The sequence below is a fragment of the Leucoraja erinacea genome, chromosome 20, assembly GCF_028641065.1.
Source record: "Leucoraja erinacea ecotype New England chromosome 20, Leri_hhj_1, whole genome shotgun sequence".
NCBI classification, from domain to species: Eukaryota; Metazoa; Chordata; class Chondrichthyes; order Rajiformes; family Rajidae; genus Leucoraja; species Leucoraja erinaceus.
In genome coordinates this window covers 30,823,350-30,840,053 of record NC_073396.1, presented here as the reverse complement: position 1 = coordinate 30,840,053, position 16,704 = coordinate 30,823,350, and the positions used below count along the sequence as shown (strand labels likewise).

General features: G+C 39.8%; 1 protein-coding gene across 1 annotated transcript in view; it reads left to right on the top strand.

Moving 5' to 3' along the window:
- The first annotated feature begins 5,982 nt into the window (after positions 1–5,982).
- LOC129707127 (uncharacterized) overlaps positions 5,983–16,704 on the top strand; it is an 18,682-nt gene continuing 7,960 nt past the window's right edge. Inside the window, exons 1-3 of the mRNA XM_055651916.1 lie at positions 5,983–9,874; positions 13,669–13,781; positions 15,762–15,856. Of these exons, the coding sequence (XP_055507891.1) occupies positions 9,769–9,874; positions 13,669–13,781; positions 15,762–15,856 (314 nt within the window). The 5' untranslated portion in view covers positions 5,983–9,768. The remainder of the gene's footprint in view (positions 9,875–13,668; positions 13,782–15,761; positions 15,857–16,704) is intronic.

Genomic DNA, 16,704 nt, shown 5'->3' with positions numbered 1-16,704 from the left:
ACTGTGCACAGTTATTCCCAGATCCCTCTGTTCACCTGCATTCTTCAATTCCCTACCATTTACCATGTACGTCCTATTTTGATTTGTCCTGCCAAGATGTAGCACCTCACACTTTTCAGCATTAAACTCCATCTGCCATCTTTCAGCCCACTCTTCCAACTGGCATAAATCTCTCTGTAGACTTTGAAAATCTATTTCATTATCCACAACCCCACCTATCTTAGTATCATCTGCATACTTACTAATCCAATTTACCACACCATCATCCAGATCATTGATGTACATGACAAAAAACAGTGGACCCAACACAGATCCCTGTGGCACCCCACTAGTCACTGGCCTCCAACCTGACAAACAACCATCCACCATTCTGGCATCTCCCATTCAGCCACTGTTGAATCCATCTTGCTACTCCACCATTAATACCCAACCATTGAACCTTCTTAACCAACCTTCTGTGAGGAACCTTGTCAAAGGCCTTACTGAAGTCCATATATACAACATCCACTGCTTTACCCTCATCAATTTCCCGAGTAACCTCTTCAAAAAATTCAAGAAGATTAGTCAAACATGACCTTCCAGGCACAAATCCATGTTGACTGTTCCTAATCAGAACCTGTTTATCCAGATGCTTATATATATTATCTCTAAGTATCCTTTCCATTAATTTGCCCACCACTGACGTCAAACTAACAGGTCTATAATTGCTAGGTTTACTCTTAGATCCCTTTTTAAACAATGGAACAACATGCACAGTACGCCAATCCTCCAGCACTATTCCCATTTCTAATGACATTTGAAATATTTCTGTCATAGCCCCTGCTATTTCTACACTAACTTCCCTCAATGTCCTAGGGAATATCCTGTCCGGACCTGGAGACTTGTCCACTTTTATATTTCTCAAAAGTGTCAGTACTTCCTCTTCTTTGATCCTCATAGTTTCCATAGCTACTCTACTTGTTTCCCTTACCTCACATAATTCAATATCCTTCTCCTTGGTGAATACCGAAGAAAATAAATTGTTCAATATCTCCCCCATCTCTTTTGGCTCTGCAGATAGCTGTCCACTCTGACTCTCTAATGGGCCAACTTTATCCCTCGTTATCCTTTTGCTATTAATATAGCTGTAGAAACCCTTTGGATTTACAATACGCACTGGTTTGTAGGTTAATTAGTAGGTTAATTAGTTAGGTATAATTGTAAAGTGTCCCTTGTAAGGTAAGTATTTGGTGGCAGATTTAACTGAGCAGCTGGCTCAGTATGAACAACTGGTAGTGCAGCTGCAAAATGACATCCAGGCCAAAGAGACCCAGCTACACGTGAGAGATGAACAGCTTAAGGTAACATCAATTCCAGTTGAATATTTGTTACCCTCACTGAGTGAGCTATTACAGTGATCTGTGTACTTTGTGTTTGCATTTCTGCAGTTGGATTTCACTTTAAAGCCTGAAAATTCAGTCCAAAATATTGCAAGTTTTCTTTTTAACAATAACAATTAACAATGCCTCTTATTTTCTAAAGCAAAGACTATTGTTAAACCGTTTCACGTCATATGTCGGATCTTTTCAAGGAAATTGAAACACTTGGTTAAGAAGGTTGTACTTCAAAATAGACTACAAAATGTTATTTAAAAGTCCTACCCAAATGATTTAAGCAGAAAGTCTCGCCTGATGCTTCCAGTACAATACTGAGAGAATGCTGCACCTGAAGTGCCAACTTTCAAATGAAATGTTGAATTAAATCGTGTTTGGTGTCTCAGGTGGATGTGAAATATTTTATTTTGGCATATTTTAGAGAAAGAAATGTGTTTTCCAGGGTGACTTTTCCAGTCTTTACCCCAAAAGTAACACTCTTCAAGTAGTTAATCCACCACATTAGTACATTATCACATATTTGCTATTTTCAAATTAGTTACATGGTTTACGACATTCCAATGTTAATTGAACAATAAAGGTCCCTTATAAGCAACGTTGGCTGCAAACAAATTTTAGACACTCGGAGGAAGTCATTGTTTTCTGTTTAAATCCAGTAATGATTCTTCGGACCTTGACCATGCGAGAGTTTGTTTTGCCACTGAATAATTTTGGGGCTTGATGGGAGAAAAGGAGGAAGATGGTAAAAGTTATTCGCCTTCCATCACAGTGGGGAATATGTGGTCGCCGAAAAACACGATGGACGAGCTGCCTGCCCTGGTGGGGTGTCGGGGGGACTGCCGTGAGTGCAGTGATCCTGGAGTCTGGTGCGAGTGTGGACAGCTTTCAACTTTGGGAACAGACAGGGACTGACTAAATAGTTTCAGTCGGTTGCCAAGGAGCGTTTTTGTGCCCGAACATTGCTCAAATGGCTGTGGAGTCCCGCTTCCTGTTAGTATTCTCACATAATAGCAAAGATGTTTATTGTACAGGATGAAGATTGTGCAGATGGGATTTTTTGTATTAGTTAAAATTGTCACATGTATCGAGTAAACTATTAAAGAATACAAGTTTCTGACAAATTTTGTGAGGTGGGTTGAGGAGACCACTGTGTTGGGTGGCACGCTGGCGCAGCGGTAAGTTGCTGCAAATGACTTTCAGTTTCTTGGAGCTGGATTTCATTAATTAGGGATCAACGTAATGTCTTAATACCAGGTGGCAGGAGCTTGAAGACCTAACTATTGGTGCACTTGAATTACCCCGACTGCGTGTGTGTTTCCATTCTATGTTGCCCAGTGGGAGAATCACTGGAAGATGGTATTAATTATTTGTTAACTTGCCAAAGACAGTGAAGAAAATGTTTGTGAAAAAAACACGATGCACTGCTGCCTACCAACACAACATGGGGAAGTGCTGCAGATAAAGCTCAATGAGAAGATCTTGGAGTCTGGTGCGAGTAAGGACATCTTCGTTTGCTGCTGGGTGAATCTCTATTACAGGGACTGCAGCAGAGGGATTCTGTTGCGGTCGGCAGAAGAAAAAGAGCGGGAGCCTCTTGGAATGGCTGAACATTGAAAAAATTAGAAGATGGCTGTGGGTCTCCGCTTATCCTGTGTGCCCTAGGGATTTTCTCACATCTGTGGTGGGTGGCTGTTTATTTATAATCTTTATGTAGTTTGCAGTATCTTGTTGCTTTTTTTGCAGCATGTGTTTAAATTTTGATTTCACTTGTACAAGTACATTTGACAGGTAAAACCATTTGCTTGATCTGCAAATGAATTCATTTCATTCCATGATTTCATTACTTTAATTTTGCATTAATGTCTAAGCTTAAAGGGGACTGTCCCACAGGTAACTTTTTAGGCGACTTGCAGGAGACTATCCAGTCGTCACATGGTCACCACATGTTGCCCAGGTGGTTGTTGGATTGTCGCCTTCATGGAGTGAGGAGTTCTCAAATGGGGAGAACTCGCGCGGCCTCCTGGGGGTCGGCGAAATTTGTCAACATGGAGAGTACGTGAGAATTCCCGTGCCATAGGTCCTAATGGGTTAAAAAGGTAAGGTTCTCGTAGCAAAAGCCGGTGCAGATCCTTTCATTGGCTCAAATAAAAAAACCGTAAACAGTCGTTTTTAATAAATATTTCAGGAAAATATAAGTATAAGTTCATAAAATGAATTTTAATATCCGCCGAGCTTCACAACCGTGGATCAATTTCTTCTACTAAAAACCCAGAGTCCTTTTTCCCCCCTTTCCAGGATGGTTCGACCCCCAACCTGGACTTACTGTCCACTGTGCTTTAGCACCTGTTAATCACAGCGCCAACTTTCCTGTTCATGGAGTTGTGGTTATCAGCTTGGCTTTGCAATTCTTTTGAAAACACGGAGGGACAAGTGGCAAAGAAGCTTGCCCTGTCTCCCGCCTGCAGCCTTCTGAAAGGATTATGTTGTGTGTGTGTACGTCCACAAGTTGCAACACCCAAGGCACTGTGTTTTTTCTGTGGGGAGAAATAACTAACAGCAACTTGACATACGCCTGCACAATCGCCTAAGCGGAACATCTTAAGACAAAAACATGGATGTCATTTGGTACTCCATTGACTTTTTTAAGAGGAAACTGTCTGAATTCAGAGTAATCTTGAGGACACGATGCGGAAAAATCTCCACAACAAGCAGCCAAAGCCCTGGAGGCCTGCTTATGCAGTGTCTTTGCTTGGTAGCTATGCGGGAAGAAGCCATTCACTATCGCTGAAGACCTGCTCCTTCCAGAGGCTGTAGTGCTGGCTTTAGACTATGCTGGACAAAAAGGCAGCGGAGTTAATTAAAGACTGTACCGTTGTAAATGACTCTGTTGCCGCAGAGTAGATACAAATGGGAACTGACATTGTTCATTAGGATGGGAAATTGTTAAGATTCAAGAAACAGTGGTTTTTGATTCTTAAAAAGATATTTTGAGATGATAAATATTTTGAATTTTTAGCAATTTGACTTTTTATTTTAAATTCTAAAAGTTAATGGTTTATTTTTGAATGGACAGATCTTTACTATGATCCCAAAAGGAGGACACTACAATGTTGATAATTATTTTTATGTGCAAAAATCTTTATTTATAATTAAGGTAGTACATCCGTTCTTTTTTTTTAGTTATATCTTTTTATTTCCGAAGGATAGTTCAAGAGAGACCACTACAAATGAGCAGTGTTTTTTCCAGCATACACATTTATGGAGTTTTAAAAAGGTTCATTTTATAGTTTTAAATTGTTATATGGTCACTGTTTTCACTACATTAGTTTGACTCACAACATTTTAGTGATGAAAAGAAATAGATTGCAAAAAATTTAGGTCCCTGGCAGTCAGAAACATTTAAAATGTTCATGGGGAATAGTTTTTTTTTTTCAATTGAATAACTAATTTGGTATCCGTCTTCACTCAGTTCCAAAATTTAATTGCCCAGACATAGCAGATGACGTCAGTGCTCTGGAGGAATTGAGTGAAATCCAGGTTAGCCGGGAAAAATGCTTTGCGTAAATTGAATGGACTTAAAGGAAAAAATATTTCCAGGGGGTCCAGAGTACTGAAAAAAGTAGTTCCAGAACCACTGGTTTAGAGGTATTAATCTCTTGTTAACTTCCTTAGGTGCTGGAAGACTTGAAGGAGAAACTTCGTGAAAAGGACGAGGCACTGCTGGAAACAACACAACATGTGGAAGTACTGCAGAGAAAGCTCGATGAGAAGAATCGGGAGCTAGCGGTAAGGAAATCATTGTTTGCTGCTGTGTGAACCTCTATTGCTACATTAAAGAGGGATAGCATCACATTTGGAAAGTGGTGAAATCATTGGACAAAGTCAGCATGGATTTACGAAAGGTAAATCATGTCTGAAATCTTACAAAATAGGATGTAACTAGGGATAGCCTCTTGGAAAAATGTGTGGCTGATGCAGTATTAGATGATTTTCTTAAATGTGATGAATCTCCCATTTTTTTTTTCTAAAGGAAGTTCATTATCTAAATGGTTTTATGATCTGGAATAGTGCTGAATCAGCGTTTATGTGGAGCCTTGCAGCACCAGTCATTGAAAGTATGACATGCAGTTGGCAGCAGGCTGTGAAGAAAGCGAATTTTTTTTAGCTTTGACAAGATCAAAAGAGATTTGAGTATAGGAGATGGGAGGTTCTACTGCAGTGAACAGGGTCTTGATTATAATGCAACAGTGTCATTGCGTACTATATCGTTCTTCATTTTCCCATCCACTTTGGGAGAGTCTAGGACTAGAGGTCATAGACTGATTCCTCAGAATTTAAAGGATGTTCCTTTGGGAAGGAGATGAGGGGGAGATTCTTTAGTCAGACTGGATGGACTCTGTGCTTTTAGCCTCTAGAATTACAGCGCCAAGAGGGGATGTTCATCGCAAACTATCACAAAATTCTGCATCATGTGAATTTCTAGATCAGACAGTGCCTCCCCCGTTTGGGAAGTCCAGGACAAGGGGTCACAGTTTAAGGATAAGGGGGAAAGCCTTTAAAACCGAGATGAGAAGAACTTTTTCCACACAGAGAGTGCCGTTCCATCTCTGGAACTCTCTGCCACAGAGGGTAGTTGAGGCCAGTTCATTGGCTATATTTAAGAGGGAGTTAGATGTGGCCCTTGTGGCTAAGGGGATCAGAGGGTATGGAGAGAAGGCAGGTACGGGATACTGAGTTGGATGATCAGCCATGATCATATTGAATGGCGGTGCAGGCTCGAAGGGCCGACTGGCCTACTCCTGCACCTAATTCTATGTTTTCTGGCTGAAGACTACGCCACGCATATCAAGGTCCGAGATCTGAAGGAAAGACACAAAGCTGATTTAACAAATCTCAAAGGTAAACACAGCACTCAGCTCGGTAAAATCAAGGGAGGAGAAACATCATAGAAAGATCAGTGCTGTTTACAACTTCACAAATATCTCCAACTTTTAGGACCTCACGCCAAGTTCTGTGCACCCCTTGCAGAACAGGCAACTGGTTCTTTAAATTATTTCACCGAACGGAAGATTAACGAACTGGAAGGTAATTACTCAAAGTTGACCTGTTAATATTTTTGGCCATAAATGGTCCTACCGCAGATTTGTACATCTGTCGTCTCGTGGTAGGGAGTAGGTTTGCCCTAAATTATTCTAGCATTAGAGGAATGGAGTGGATTTTATAACAAAACTCTTCATTTTTGTTTTGCCATGTAATTATCTCGTCCCTGTAACCTTGTGAGATTTTGTGTATGCAAATGAGTTGCTGTAAATCCCATATTTTATCACTGATCACACTTAAAAATATACTTCATTGGTTGGTAAATGGGTTCGCACATTCAGTGATCAGGAAAAGTAGCGTGTAATCTAAGTTTTTTTCATTCAGGTATTCTGGTCAGATTCCTTGATCAGAAGATAGTGTTGTTTAAAGGATTCAAGAAAATAAATCTTTGAGAAGCATTTGTGAGAGTCTGCCAAATGGCTGACAGGAACACACAGTAGTCATTTGTACAGACTCGTACAGATGCTTTTAAAAACATTCTCTTCTTGAATCCTTTAACCATCGCTATCACTGAATTTTAATTTTGAGACGGTGCTGATAGTTAAAACATGACATCGTGAAGGGCGGCCTGGTGGCGCAGCGGTGGAGTTGCAGCCTTTCAGCGCCAGAGACCGGGGTTTGATCCTGACTGTGGTGCTTGTCTGTACGGAGTTTGTATGTTCTCCCTGTGGGTTTTCATCCAGATGCTCCGGTATCCTCACACTCCAAAGACGTACAGGTTTGTAGGTTAATTGACTTGGGTTAATGGTAAATTATCCCTAGAGTGTGTAGGATAGTGTTAGTGTGCGTGGATCATTGGTTGCCACAGACACAGTGGGTCGAAGGGCCTGTTTCCATGCTGTATCTCTAAACAAAATCATTTTAAGACATTTTACCATTCACAATGCCCTTGCCGGAAATGGTACATCAAAGTATTTTAATTTCAAATAGCTTTTAATGAGAGGACCACAGAGCAACCATGACACTTCATTAACTCCATGAATGTCTTATCTCTGTGAGACTTGAGCTGTGTTTGCATGTCAGTTTACGGAAGAGAGGGTGAAACCAGGGACAAGGTAGAGAGACTATATTCAGCAGCAGAAGAGGATATTCATTTGGAGTAATTTAAACTAAATAAGGGTTTTAATGGAGCCAGTGGAGAATGATCATTTTGTTTGTTTTGGGATTAAGTAACTTTATACCTTAATTTCCAAAATGTTGAAGAGACACATTTTCTGTGGAGCTTTATTCAAGCTTCTAATCTTTTCTCACTAGTGATAGTGAAGGAATTTATCATTGGATAAATATGTAAATGGAATTACCATTTTGCCTGAGCAATTTTCAAGCTTAATGAGTTGTAGCATTTCAAGGATATTTTGTGATTTCAAATGCTTGTAATTAGTAGAACATATGATTTTCACTGATTGCCATTAACTGGAGTGGAAAAAATTGCAAACTGTGGAGGTATTGCTTTTTTTTGCAACAAATATCAGATCATTATGGGTGTTTTTTCCTTTCTCTTTCTTCAAGAACAAGTGGGGCTTCTGAACCAAGAGGCGGAAAGATCGGAGGACAGGTCCTTGTCAATTGAAGCTTCGTTCCAGTCTAAAATCGCATAGATCCAAGAGGAGCTGGACAATGTACAGGTACCCCAAATATAAGTCCCTTGCACCTGGTGACGATTAATTGATCTGTTTGCCATTTACCTGGAATGAAATTACTTCATCTTTTCAAAAAAGGAAAATTGATGGTATGATATAGGAAACAATTAAAAAAAAATGTTTACATAGTTAGTTATGTACATTGTATATTTTTCATCTGGGCTCAACTGTATGAAGGAGTGCTTCCCTACATTTCACTGCTCACTCCATTCCGTGTAGAACCCCTTTCTGAAGAGTAAGTGACATGGGATAGATGTGAGCCTGCAGGAAAATTCAATCATAAAATAGTTGTGGTAGAATGGAGCTGTCGGCAGTGGCACATTAAAAGTATAATGCATGCTAAAATTATTTCGAGAGTCATACTAATACCTAATACCATGTGCCCTAATTTTGCCCACTAATCCCCCATGTGGGACCTATATGAAATGCTTTCTGAAAGTCCAGGTACACTACATCCACTGGCTCTCCCTTGTCCATTTTCCTAGTTACAGCCTCAAAAAATTACAGATTACTCTAGCATGAAACCCTTCGTAAATCCATGCTAACTTGGGCCGATCCTGTTACTGCTATCCAAACGTGCCGTTATTTCATCTTTTATAATTGGCTCCAGCATCTTCCCCACCACCGATGTCAGGCTAACTGGTATACAATTCCCTGTTTTGTCTCTCCCGCCTTTCTCAAAAAGTGGGATAACATTAGCTACCCTCCAATCCACAGGAACTGATCCTGAATCTATAAAACATTGGAAAATTATCACCATGCATCCTGATTTCTAGAACCAGTTTCTTAAGTACCCTGGGATGCAGACCATCAGGCCCTGGGGATCTACCCAACATCATTTCCTGCCTAATGTGGATTTCCTTCAGTTTCTCCGTCACCACAGATCCTCTGGCCACTAGTACATCAGGAAGATTGTTTGTATCCTCCTCAGTGAAGATGGATCCAAAGTACTTGACATTTCTCCTCTGAGGGTTGAGAATCTTTTGAGTTCTTTACCCTCCGGAGCTGTGGGTGGAGAACCATTCAGTATATTCAAGGGTTAGCCAGCTAGAATTTTACACTGCGGGAAAATTGAGGGTTATGGGGATTAGGTAAATGTTTAGATCAAAGATCAAATCAGCCATGATCACGTGACAGAATGAATAAGGCTCAAGGGCTGATTTTTTAACTTGATAAAAGTTTCCAATTATCCAATTCTACAACTTGCAATTCTAATGACGTAACAATATGTCTTGAAGGTGTACATTAAAAGGAACAAGTCTGTGCTTCTTTGCTCCATAGGTCCATTTATCTTAAAGACAATTAAAATAATTTTACTTGTATCTGAATATCACTGAAATCATCAAATCATTTCCAGCAGAGAATAAAAAATGGTAAACTTTTTAAAACTATATTTTTCACCATGAAGTTACGTTTTTAATGCTTATCACACCTCTGGTCATCTTGCTGAAGAACTCTAAATTTCAAATCAGCTTGCTATTTTGTTCATCAAATATGTCCGGGTGGCGAACATAGAGAATCATTACTCTTGTATCATGCCGAAGCACTTCTGTTTCTTATGGCATCAAGCAACTAATTGGCCAGTTAGATGAGTGGATGATGTTGCTTTGTGTGTAATGTGTCTGTAGATAAGTGACTCTGAATCTGAAGAGGAAATGATGAAGTGGCGAGAAACGGTTTCTAAGTCAACACCGAGCCATGACAACGATGAGTGGACTGTTATGGATTTAAGGATGAATCAAGTTGAGGAAAAAAGAGAAGGTAAGTTGTAGTGCTCTCTGGTTCTCACTTGGAACAAATCATACAGTTTACTTTGTTTTAGTTTAAAATATTTAAGAAGTAAATGACTTGATTTGATCTTGATGACTTGAAAGTTGAGTGCACCTCTATTTAGGGATCTGTTTGTTGTCCATATTTCAGTCGAGACAAAGGCACTTCACTAGCTAAATTGTGCTGTGACTTAATTGTTATTCGCAGAACATACCCTGCTCAGAAGTGTCGATGCGCAATTCCTGTGGAATATAATTTGCCATTGATCATTCCCACCTTCCTATGCAACCTTTACCATTGCACAATAGTGAATGTTTGGCCTTCTTTGCATGAGGCCATAAATTACTGTCTTTAAACGTTCTTTGGTGCTTTGTATGTTGAGTCAAATTTCATTTTGAATATCCTTTGCAAATCACAAAACTCCAAATCACAAAACAGACAGGAAAATTATTTTGCCACAATCATTTCACTTTTAATATTTGCTAATAAGTTAGTTGGCAAATGCATTAGCATATAGTTTACATCCCACCCTCCCCAGAACTGATATTCGGTTTATTTTTACGCCCAAGTATTCGTGTCCCTCGTTGAAGTAAAAAATTATCTTGCCATTGACAAGCTAATGATTGCTGTGTGTCTTGCCTGTTTGTGTCTATAAGCCAGTGACATTTCTTTCAAGTGGTTTCCCCAAGGTAGATTAATTGCAGAGACAGAATATTTATGAAGATAGTTGCGCTGATATGAATCCCTCAGATTTTGAGGTTGTTGTAATGTTTTTAGTTATTATATTATGAACGTGGGAACTTTGGATTTTGGACGACTTTGGAAATCATGAAGTTGTCCCAGGGTTTTGAATACTGATACAAACTACGGTGCTTTGCAGCCTTCTCCACAACAATCCAGAGAAATTTACTTGAATGGATGAAATTTCCTGGATTTGCAAACTGGTTACATCTGCAAACCATAATCTGATGGCCCCTAAATTAAAGATTTGGATGATTTCTTGCATAAATATTTCATAATACAATCCACTTTAAAATAATTTTAATTAAAATATTTCTGTATTTCATTGGACATCTTAATTTTGATCTGATACTTATTTAGTTCGAATTAAAATATGTAAATGCTGATTAAACATATCGCACAATGCGAGGCAAATTCGACCAACAAGAGCAGCAAGGAAGTTGAATGTGTTCTTTGGTGTTTAGAGGAATTAGGGGTGATATTATTCAAAATGCTAAACATCTCAATGGAGCCTGACTGTGAAGATGTTGACATGTTCCCATTTGTGCCCGAGTCTTGAACATGTGGATAGACACAAAATACTGGAGTAACTCAGTGGGTCAGATCAGCATCTCTGGAGAAAAGGAATAGGGGATGTTTTGGGTTGGGACCCTAGATACAAGATAAAGGGACACTGAAATATGTACGAATTTCCCATTGCGAAGGGTGGTGAATCTCTGGAATTCTGTACCCTGAAAATTTGTTTGGGCTGAATTTTCTCCCCTTGTTCCATCCATTTGTTCAGAACAAATGTTGCTTGTTAGCTGCGACAAGCTTTCTTTTATTTGTGAGTCGCTTTAGTCCTTGGTTCTTTTATACCCTTAAGCCTCTCATGGCTCTTATAATTACTTACAGCAATGCTGAATTGTTTCCGTAATTAGTTTATGATGACAACAGATGGTTCAAAATATTTTGCCTAGTATGATGATGTAATTAGAATCGGAGTTGTGCAGCACAGGAATGGGCCTTTCATCTCACCACGTCCATGCTGATTTTTGTTTCCCATCTACACTTATCTCATTTGCCTGCATTATATATGTCTCCTTCTATGCTTTGCCTATTACATGTTTGTCTAAAATTACTTTAAAAATGTTGTAATTGCATTTGATTCTGCCTCCTCTGGCAGCTAGTTCCAGATACAAAGACCTCTCGGGGGAGAGAAATAAACTTTCCCTCAGATCGCCTTTACAACTCCGTCTTCTTACCTTAAACTTATGTTCTCTTGTTTTGTAACACCACCATGGAAAAAAGATTTTGGCTATCTACCCTGCCTCACATAATCTTACATACTTCCATCAGTCACTCCTTAACTTTCTCACTCCAGGGAAAAAGAGCCCCATCCATCCAGTTTCTCCCCATAACTAAAATTCTCCAATCCAGGCAACATCCTTGTGAATTTTCTCTCTCCAAATCTTTCGCTCCAAATCTATCGCTGCTGCGTTACTCCAGCACTGTAAACTAGAATACATAGCCTGACAGGACTGCACACATCCCTTCAAGTGTTTCGTGTTTTGTAAAGTTGCAATAAAACATCCCAACTATTATATTCTATACCCACACCTACGACGGCAAACATGCCATATGCTTTTGTCACCAGTCCATTGCCCTGCTAAATTTTGAGAACTTTGTACTTGGACATCTAAGTCTCTATTCATCAACATTCATCAGTGTCCTGACCTAAGTCCTACAACCATTTTTACTTCCCAAATTCTATCTGCCTGTGCTCCGGCCAACTTTCCATCTCATCTATATCCTGCCGTAACCTTGGACAAATCTCCTCGCTCTCCATAAACCACCAATTTTCATGTCATCTGCAAGCTTATATCCTACATTGTGATCCAAGCTGTTATCACCAAACAACAGAAATCTCAGCTGTGATCCCTGTGATACCACAATAATCACATATTTCCCATCAGATAAACATCCTTCCATCACTGCCTCCTATTTAGATCCAATTGGCTAGCCCACCTTGCATTGCATGTGCCCAAATCTTCTGCACTCGCCTACCATGTGGGACCTGATGAAATGAATGCCCTAGTAATGCACTAAAATGATTAGTACATTCCAGTTAAAGTTACAGCTCATTTTCCAAAATTGTTATAAACCCCAACTAAAATATACTTTCATTTAATTATTTAGTTAATTCAGCACTCTAATCATTTTATAACATTTAGCATTAAACTTACAATACAATACAATACAATACAATTTATTTGTTATCATTTGAACCTCTTGAGGTTCAAACAAAATTTGGTTTCTGCAGTCATACACACAAGAAAAAAGAACCAAGACACAACACAATTTACACAAACATCCATCACAACGAATCTCCTCCTCACTGTGATGGAAGGCAAAGTCTTATCTCTCCCCTGCACTCCTCGTTCTCCTCCCGATATCAGAGTCAAAGCCCCCGGCGGGCGATGGTAAGTGTCCCGCGGCCATTAAAGCCACGCCGGGTGATGTAAGGCCGCGCTCCGGGTCTTAAACATGCAGCTAAATTTCCAATTACATACTTTAGAGTGAGTTTTTATGAATACGCAAGTTTCACTGAAAGACTAGGAGGTTTATTTAACATAGGCAAGTGGGGTTAATCTAGATGGCATGATAGTCAGCACAGACACATTGGATGGAAAAGGGCATGTTTCTGTGCTGTACAACTCTTTGGACTATTTAGTAAAGAAAGGGAACACTGTTTTAACCCATAATTTATTCCATCCATTACCTGATGTAAGTAAAATGAACCAAACTTCCTTATAACTTTTCAATGCGAAAGGATTTATTTAATCACTGCAAGCTTTTAAAATTTAAAGCCAGCCAGCCAGCTGCAAGGTGTTTTAGCCCAGTCAGAAACTAACATTTTAACTTGGGGAAGCCACAAGGTAGCGATGGTCACCAGGGTCCAATCAGTCCATATTGTGTCTGTGTTCATGCTGTCTTTCTGAATGACGTGTCTTCCTGTGGCACAAAACTGATTGAGGATGACTGGTTCTTTCTTGACTGCTCAGATCCAGATTTGATCTCAGAACTGCCGGAGCTGGAGGAGGAAGTGGGGGATCTTCAGAGACAAGGACAGGTTCAAGGATGGACAAAGCAGACCACAGCTGGCCAAAACCTTCTGGTATGTGCTCAGTCTGACACTTTCAGTTTAAACTGTGATTTTATATATCTGTGGAAATTTAATGTTTGAGTTCACTCGACATTTTACGCTGTTATTAATTTTAAGCTTTGCCAAGGTTGAATAAAATATTTTTCTGTTTGGGGGGGGGGGGCAGCACAGTGGTAGAGTTGCTGCCTTACAACACCAGACACCCGGGTTCGATCCTGGCCACGGGTGCTGTCTGTACCGAGTTTGTACGTTCTCCCCATGACCACGTGGGTTTTCTCCGGGTGCTACTGATTCCTCCAACACTCCAAAGGCGTACAGGTTTGCAGGTTAATTGGCTTTGGTAAAAATTGTAAATTGTCCCTAGTGTGCAGGATAGTGTCTGGGGTGATCGCTGGTCGGCCTGGACTCATTGGGCCGAAGGGCCTGTTTCCCTGCTGCATCTCGAAAGTGTAAAGCCTTCATTAGTTTTGAGAAGGTAAATATATACTGAGGTTTGCTAAACTGAAAAAGCCTTCAACTCAATTTCAGTGCCATTAAAAGTTGGACTGAGATGGCTGGCCTCATACAATGAGAAAGCATTATATCATGCACATGTTCAATTTCTAATATTAAAAGTAAAATGACAAACAATAGAGACAGATTTTGGAAATCACTGACAAATCTGGAAAGTACACCAATATTTGTAATTTTACCGAATTTACCCCTTTATATATATTAACATTTGAATAGTTCACCATAAAGATCAGTTTTAGACATAATGGGCAAAAGGACGGCTTCTGCCGTTGTGACAACCTGATTAATTTTAACTCCCAATTTTTATGTTTGGTGTTCATAATCATTGGGTTCCATCCAGTGTGCACAGTATCTCCGTCTCTGTTACTACCGATCATTTACGGATCAATATTTTCAAGGGAAGTATATGAGGGAATAAAACTTTAAGTGAGTCACAAACAGAAGAACATTCTCGTGTTTTATACCTTCTGGCCAAAGTACAGCAAGTGAAGATGTAAACTGAGCAATAGTTGAGCTGTTTGACTTCTCCAATGCTTCCGATGTCAACAACTACTCTGTTGATGGTTGACCTGCTGCCAGTGCACTGATGATCACATTGGCAGCATATCTCCCAACAGCTTCAGATGGATGACCTTAATTCTGACAACGCACTGCTAAACGCACAGTTGGTTCAGTACAGGGAGGTGCTAAACCAGATCCTGTCTTTGTAGGATAATCAGTTGAAGGAGTTGTTGCAAAAGCAACAACAGCAAATTAAGCATCTTGAGAATGAGAAATCCATCTTCAAAGAGCAATGGATAGTTGTACAAGGACCGCTTAAACAAAGTCCCTTAAAGATCCCTTAAACAAACTAATCTAAAACAAAGTAATGAAGGCCGAAAGCCCTTGAAGAAACTGAACTTGAAAATCTGGCTCAAGTAAAGGTGGGAGTGAAAATGTCTGAAAGTGCCGATGGAATAGGGCAGGAGAAACCTGAAGAATATTTGGTGGGATTGTCAGTGATGAAGCAAAGACTTTTGGATGTTATTAACGAGAATAAGGAACTTGCTTCTCGGGCAGAATCTTTTGAGAAAAAGTTGCTGGCAGTACAGACGGACAGAGACAGATGTCTGGAGGATATTGGGAAACTTCATGTAAGGCAAACATGATCTCAAGGTGGAAATCAATGTTTTTTAAGCACAAATCTTAGAAGGGACTTTTTAAAAGAGCACTGTAATTTACTAATGACATGCACGGAAACAAGCCCTTGCATCAATTAATAAATTGAGCAGGATACTAAATCTCAAGATAGTAAAGATGAAGTCATGACATTGCTCATTGGTAGGACTTGTCACTCAGGATGCATATGATGACTAAATATTTGTGTATTTATTTATTTTTTAATTTAAAAGATTCTAAGATGGACACAGCAAAGATATGTTGTAATCTTGTTTTGCATTCATGTGTGTATAAACATTGAGCACTATTTTCATTTTGCAGGAAAATGAAGAACTGGAAACCTTTCAGCAAGCAACACAGCAGGAGCGCACAGAGCAAGATCCGTCCTCCAGCAAGAGGGAATTGGCTGACCTAAGGTTTGGTTCAACTTATATATCAGCTGCATTTCTATTGTGCCATATGATCAAATGGGATTATCCCTTGATGCTTTGGCCAGCAAACAACATTTGAAGTGTCGATGATGGTAGCAAACACGGCAGTCAATTTTCATAGGGTGGTGTCGTAGAGCCACAAATTATTCAACTCCTTGACGAAGGAGAATCCGTCTGGTTAAAGGAGGAGGACATTCAGTATCGAATGGCTGAACGGCTTCCTTTAGTTTGTTTTAGATTAGTTTAGTTTAGAGACAATCTAATTCCAAGCTGACTATCAACATGCATTTGGGATTGTTTCAGTTCAATAGGCTCCCATTTGGCATATCATCAGCCCCGGGGATTTTTCAAGGGTTTATGGCACAAATTCTAGACGGAATTGAAGGTGTGGTGTGTTACTTAGATGACATCCTCATCTCAGCCTCTGGCAGGCAGACACATGATGAAAGGTTGGAAGTGGTACTCAAATGCTTTGAGACACACAGTGTAAGAGTGAAGGCACAAAAGTGTGAGTGCTTTCAGAACTAGGTAGAGTACTTGGGTCATAAGATAGACAAGGATAGTCCACACCCCACCAAGGGTAAAGTTGATGCGATCAGGAATGCGCGCACTCCCAGAAACATATCTGAGATACGATCCTTTTTAGGATAAGTATATTATTGTGGGAAGTGCGTGCCATGTCTGTCCACCTGTTTACATCCCTTGAACGAACTCTTGAGAAAAGATGTACCATGGAAGTGGACACGTGAATGTGACCGAGCTTTCAAGTCATGTAAAGCTCAGTTGGTAGAGAGTCCAATACTTGTTCATTACAATGTCATTAATCCAATGAA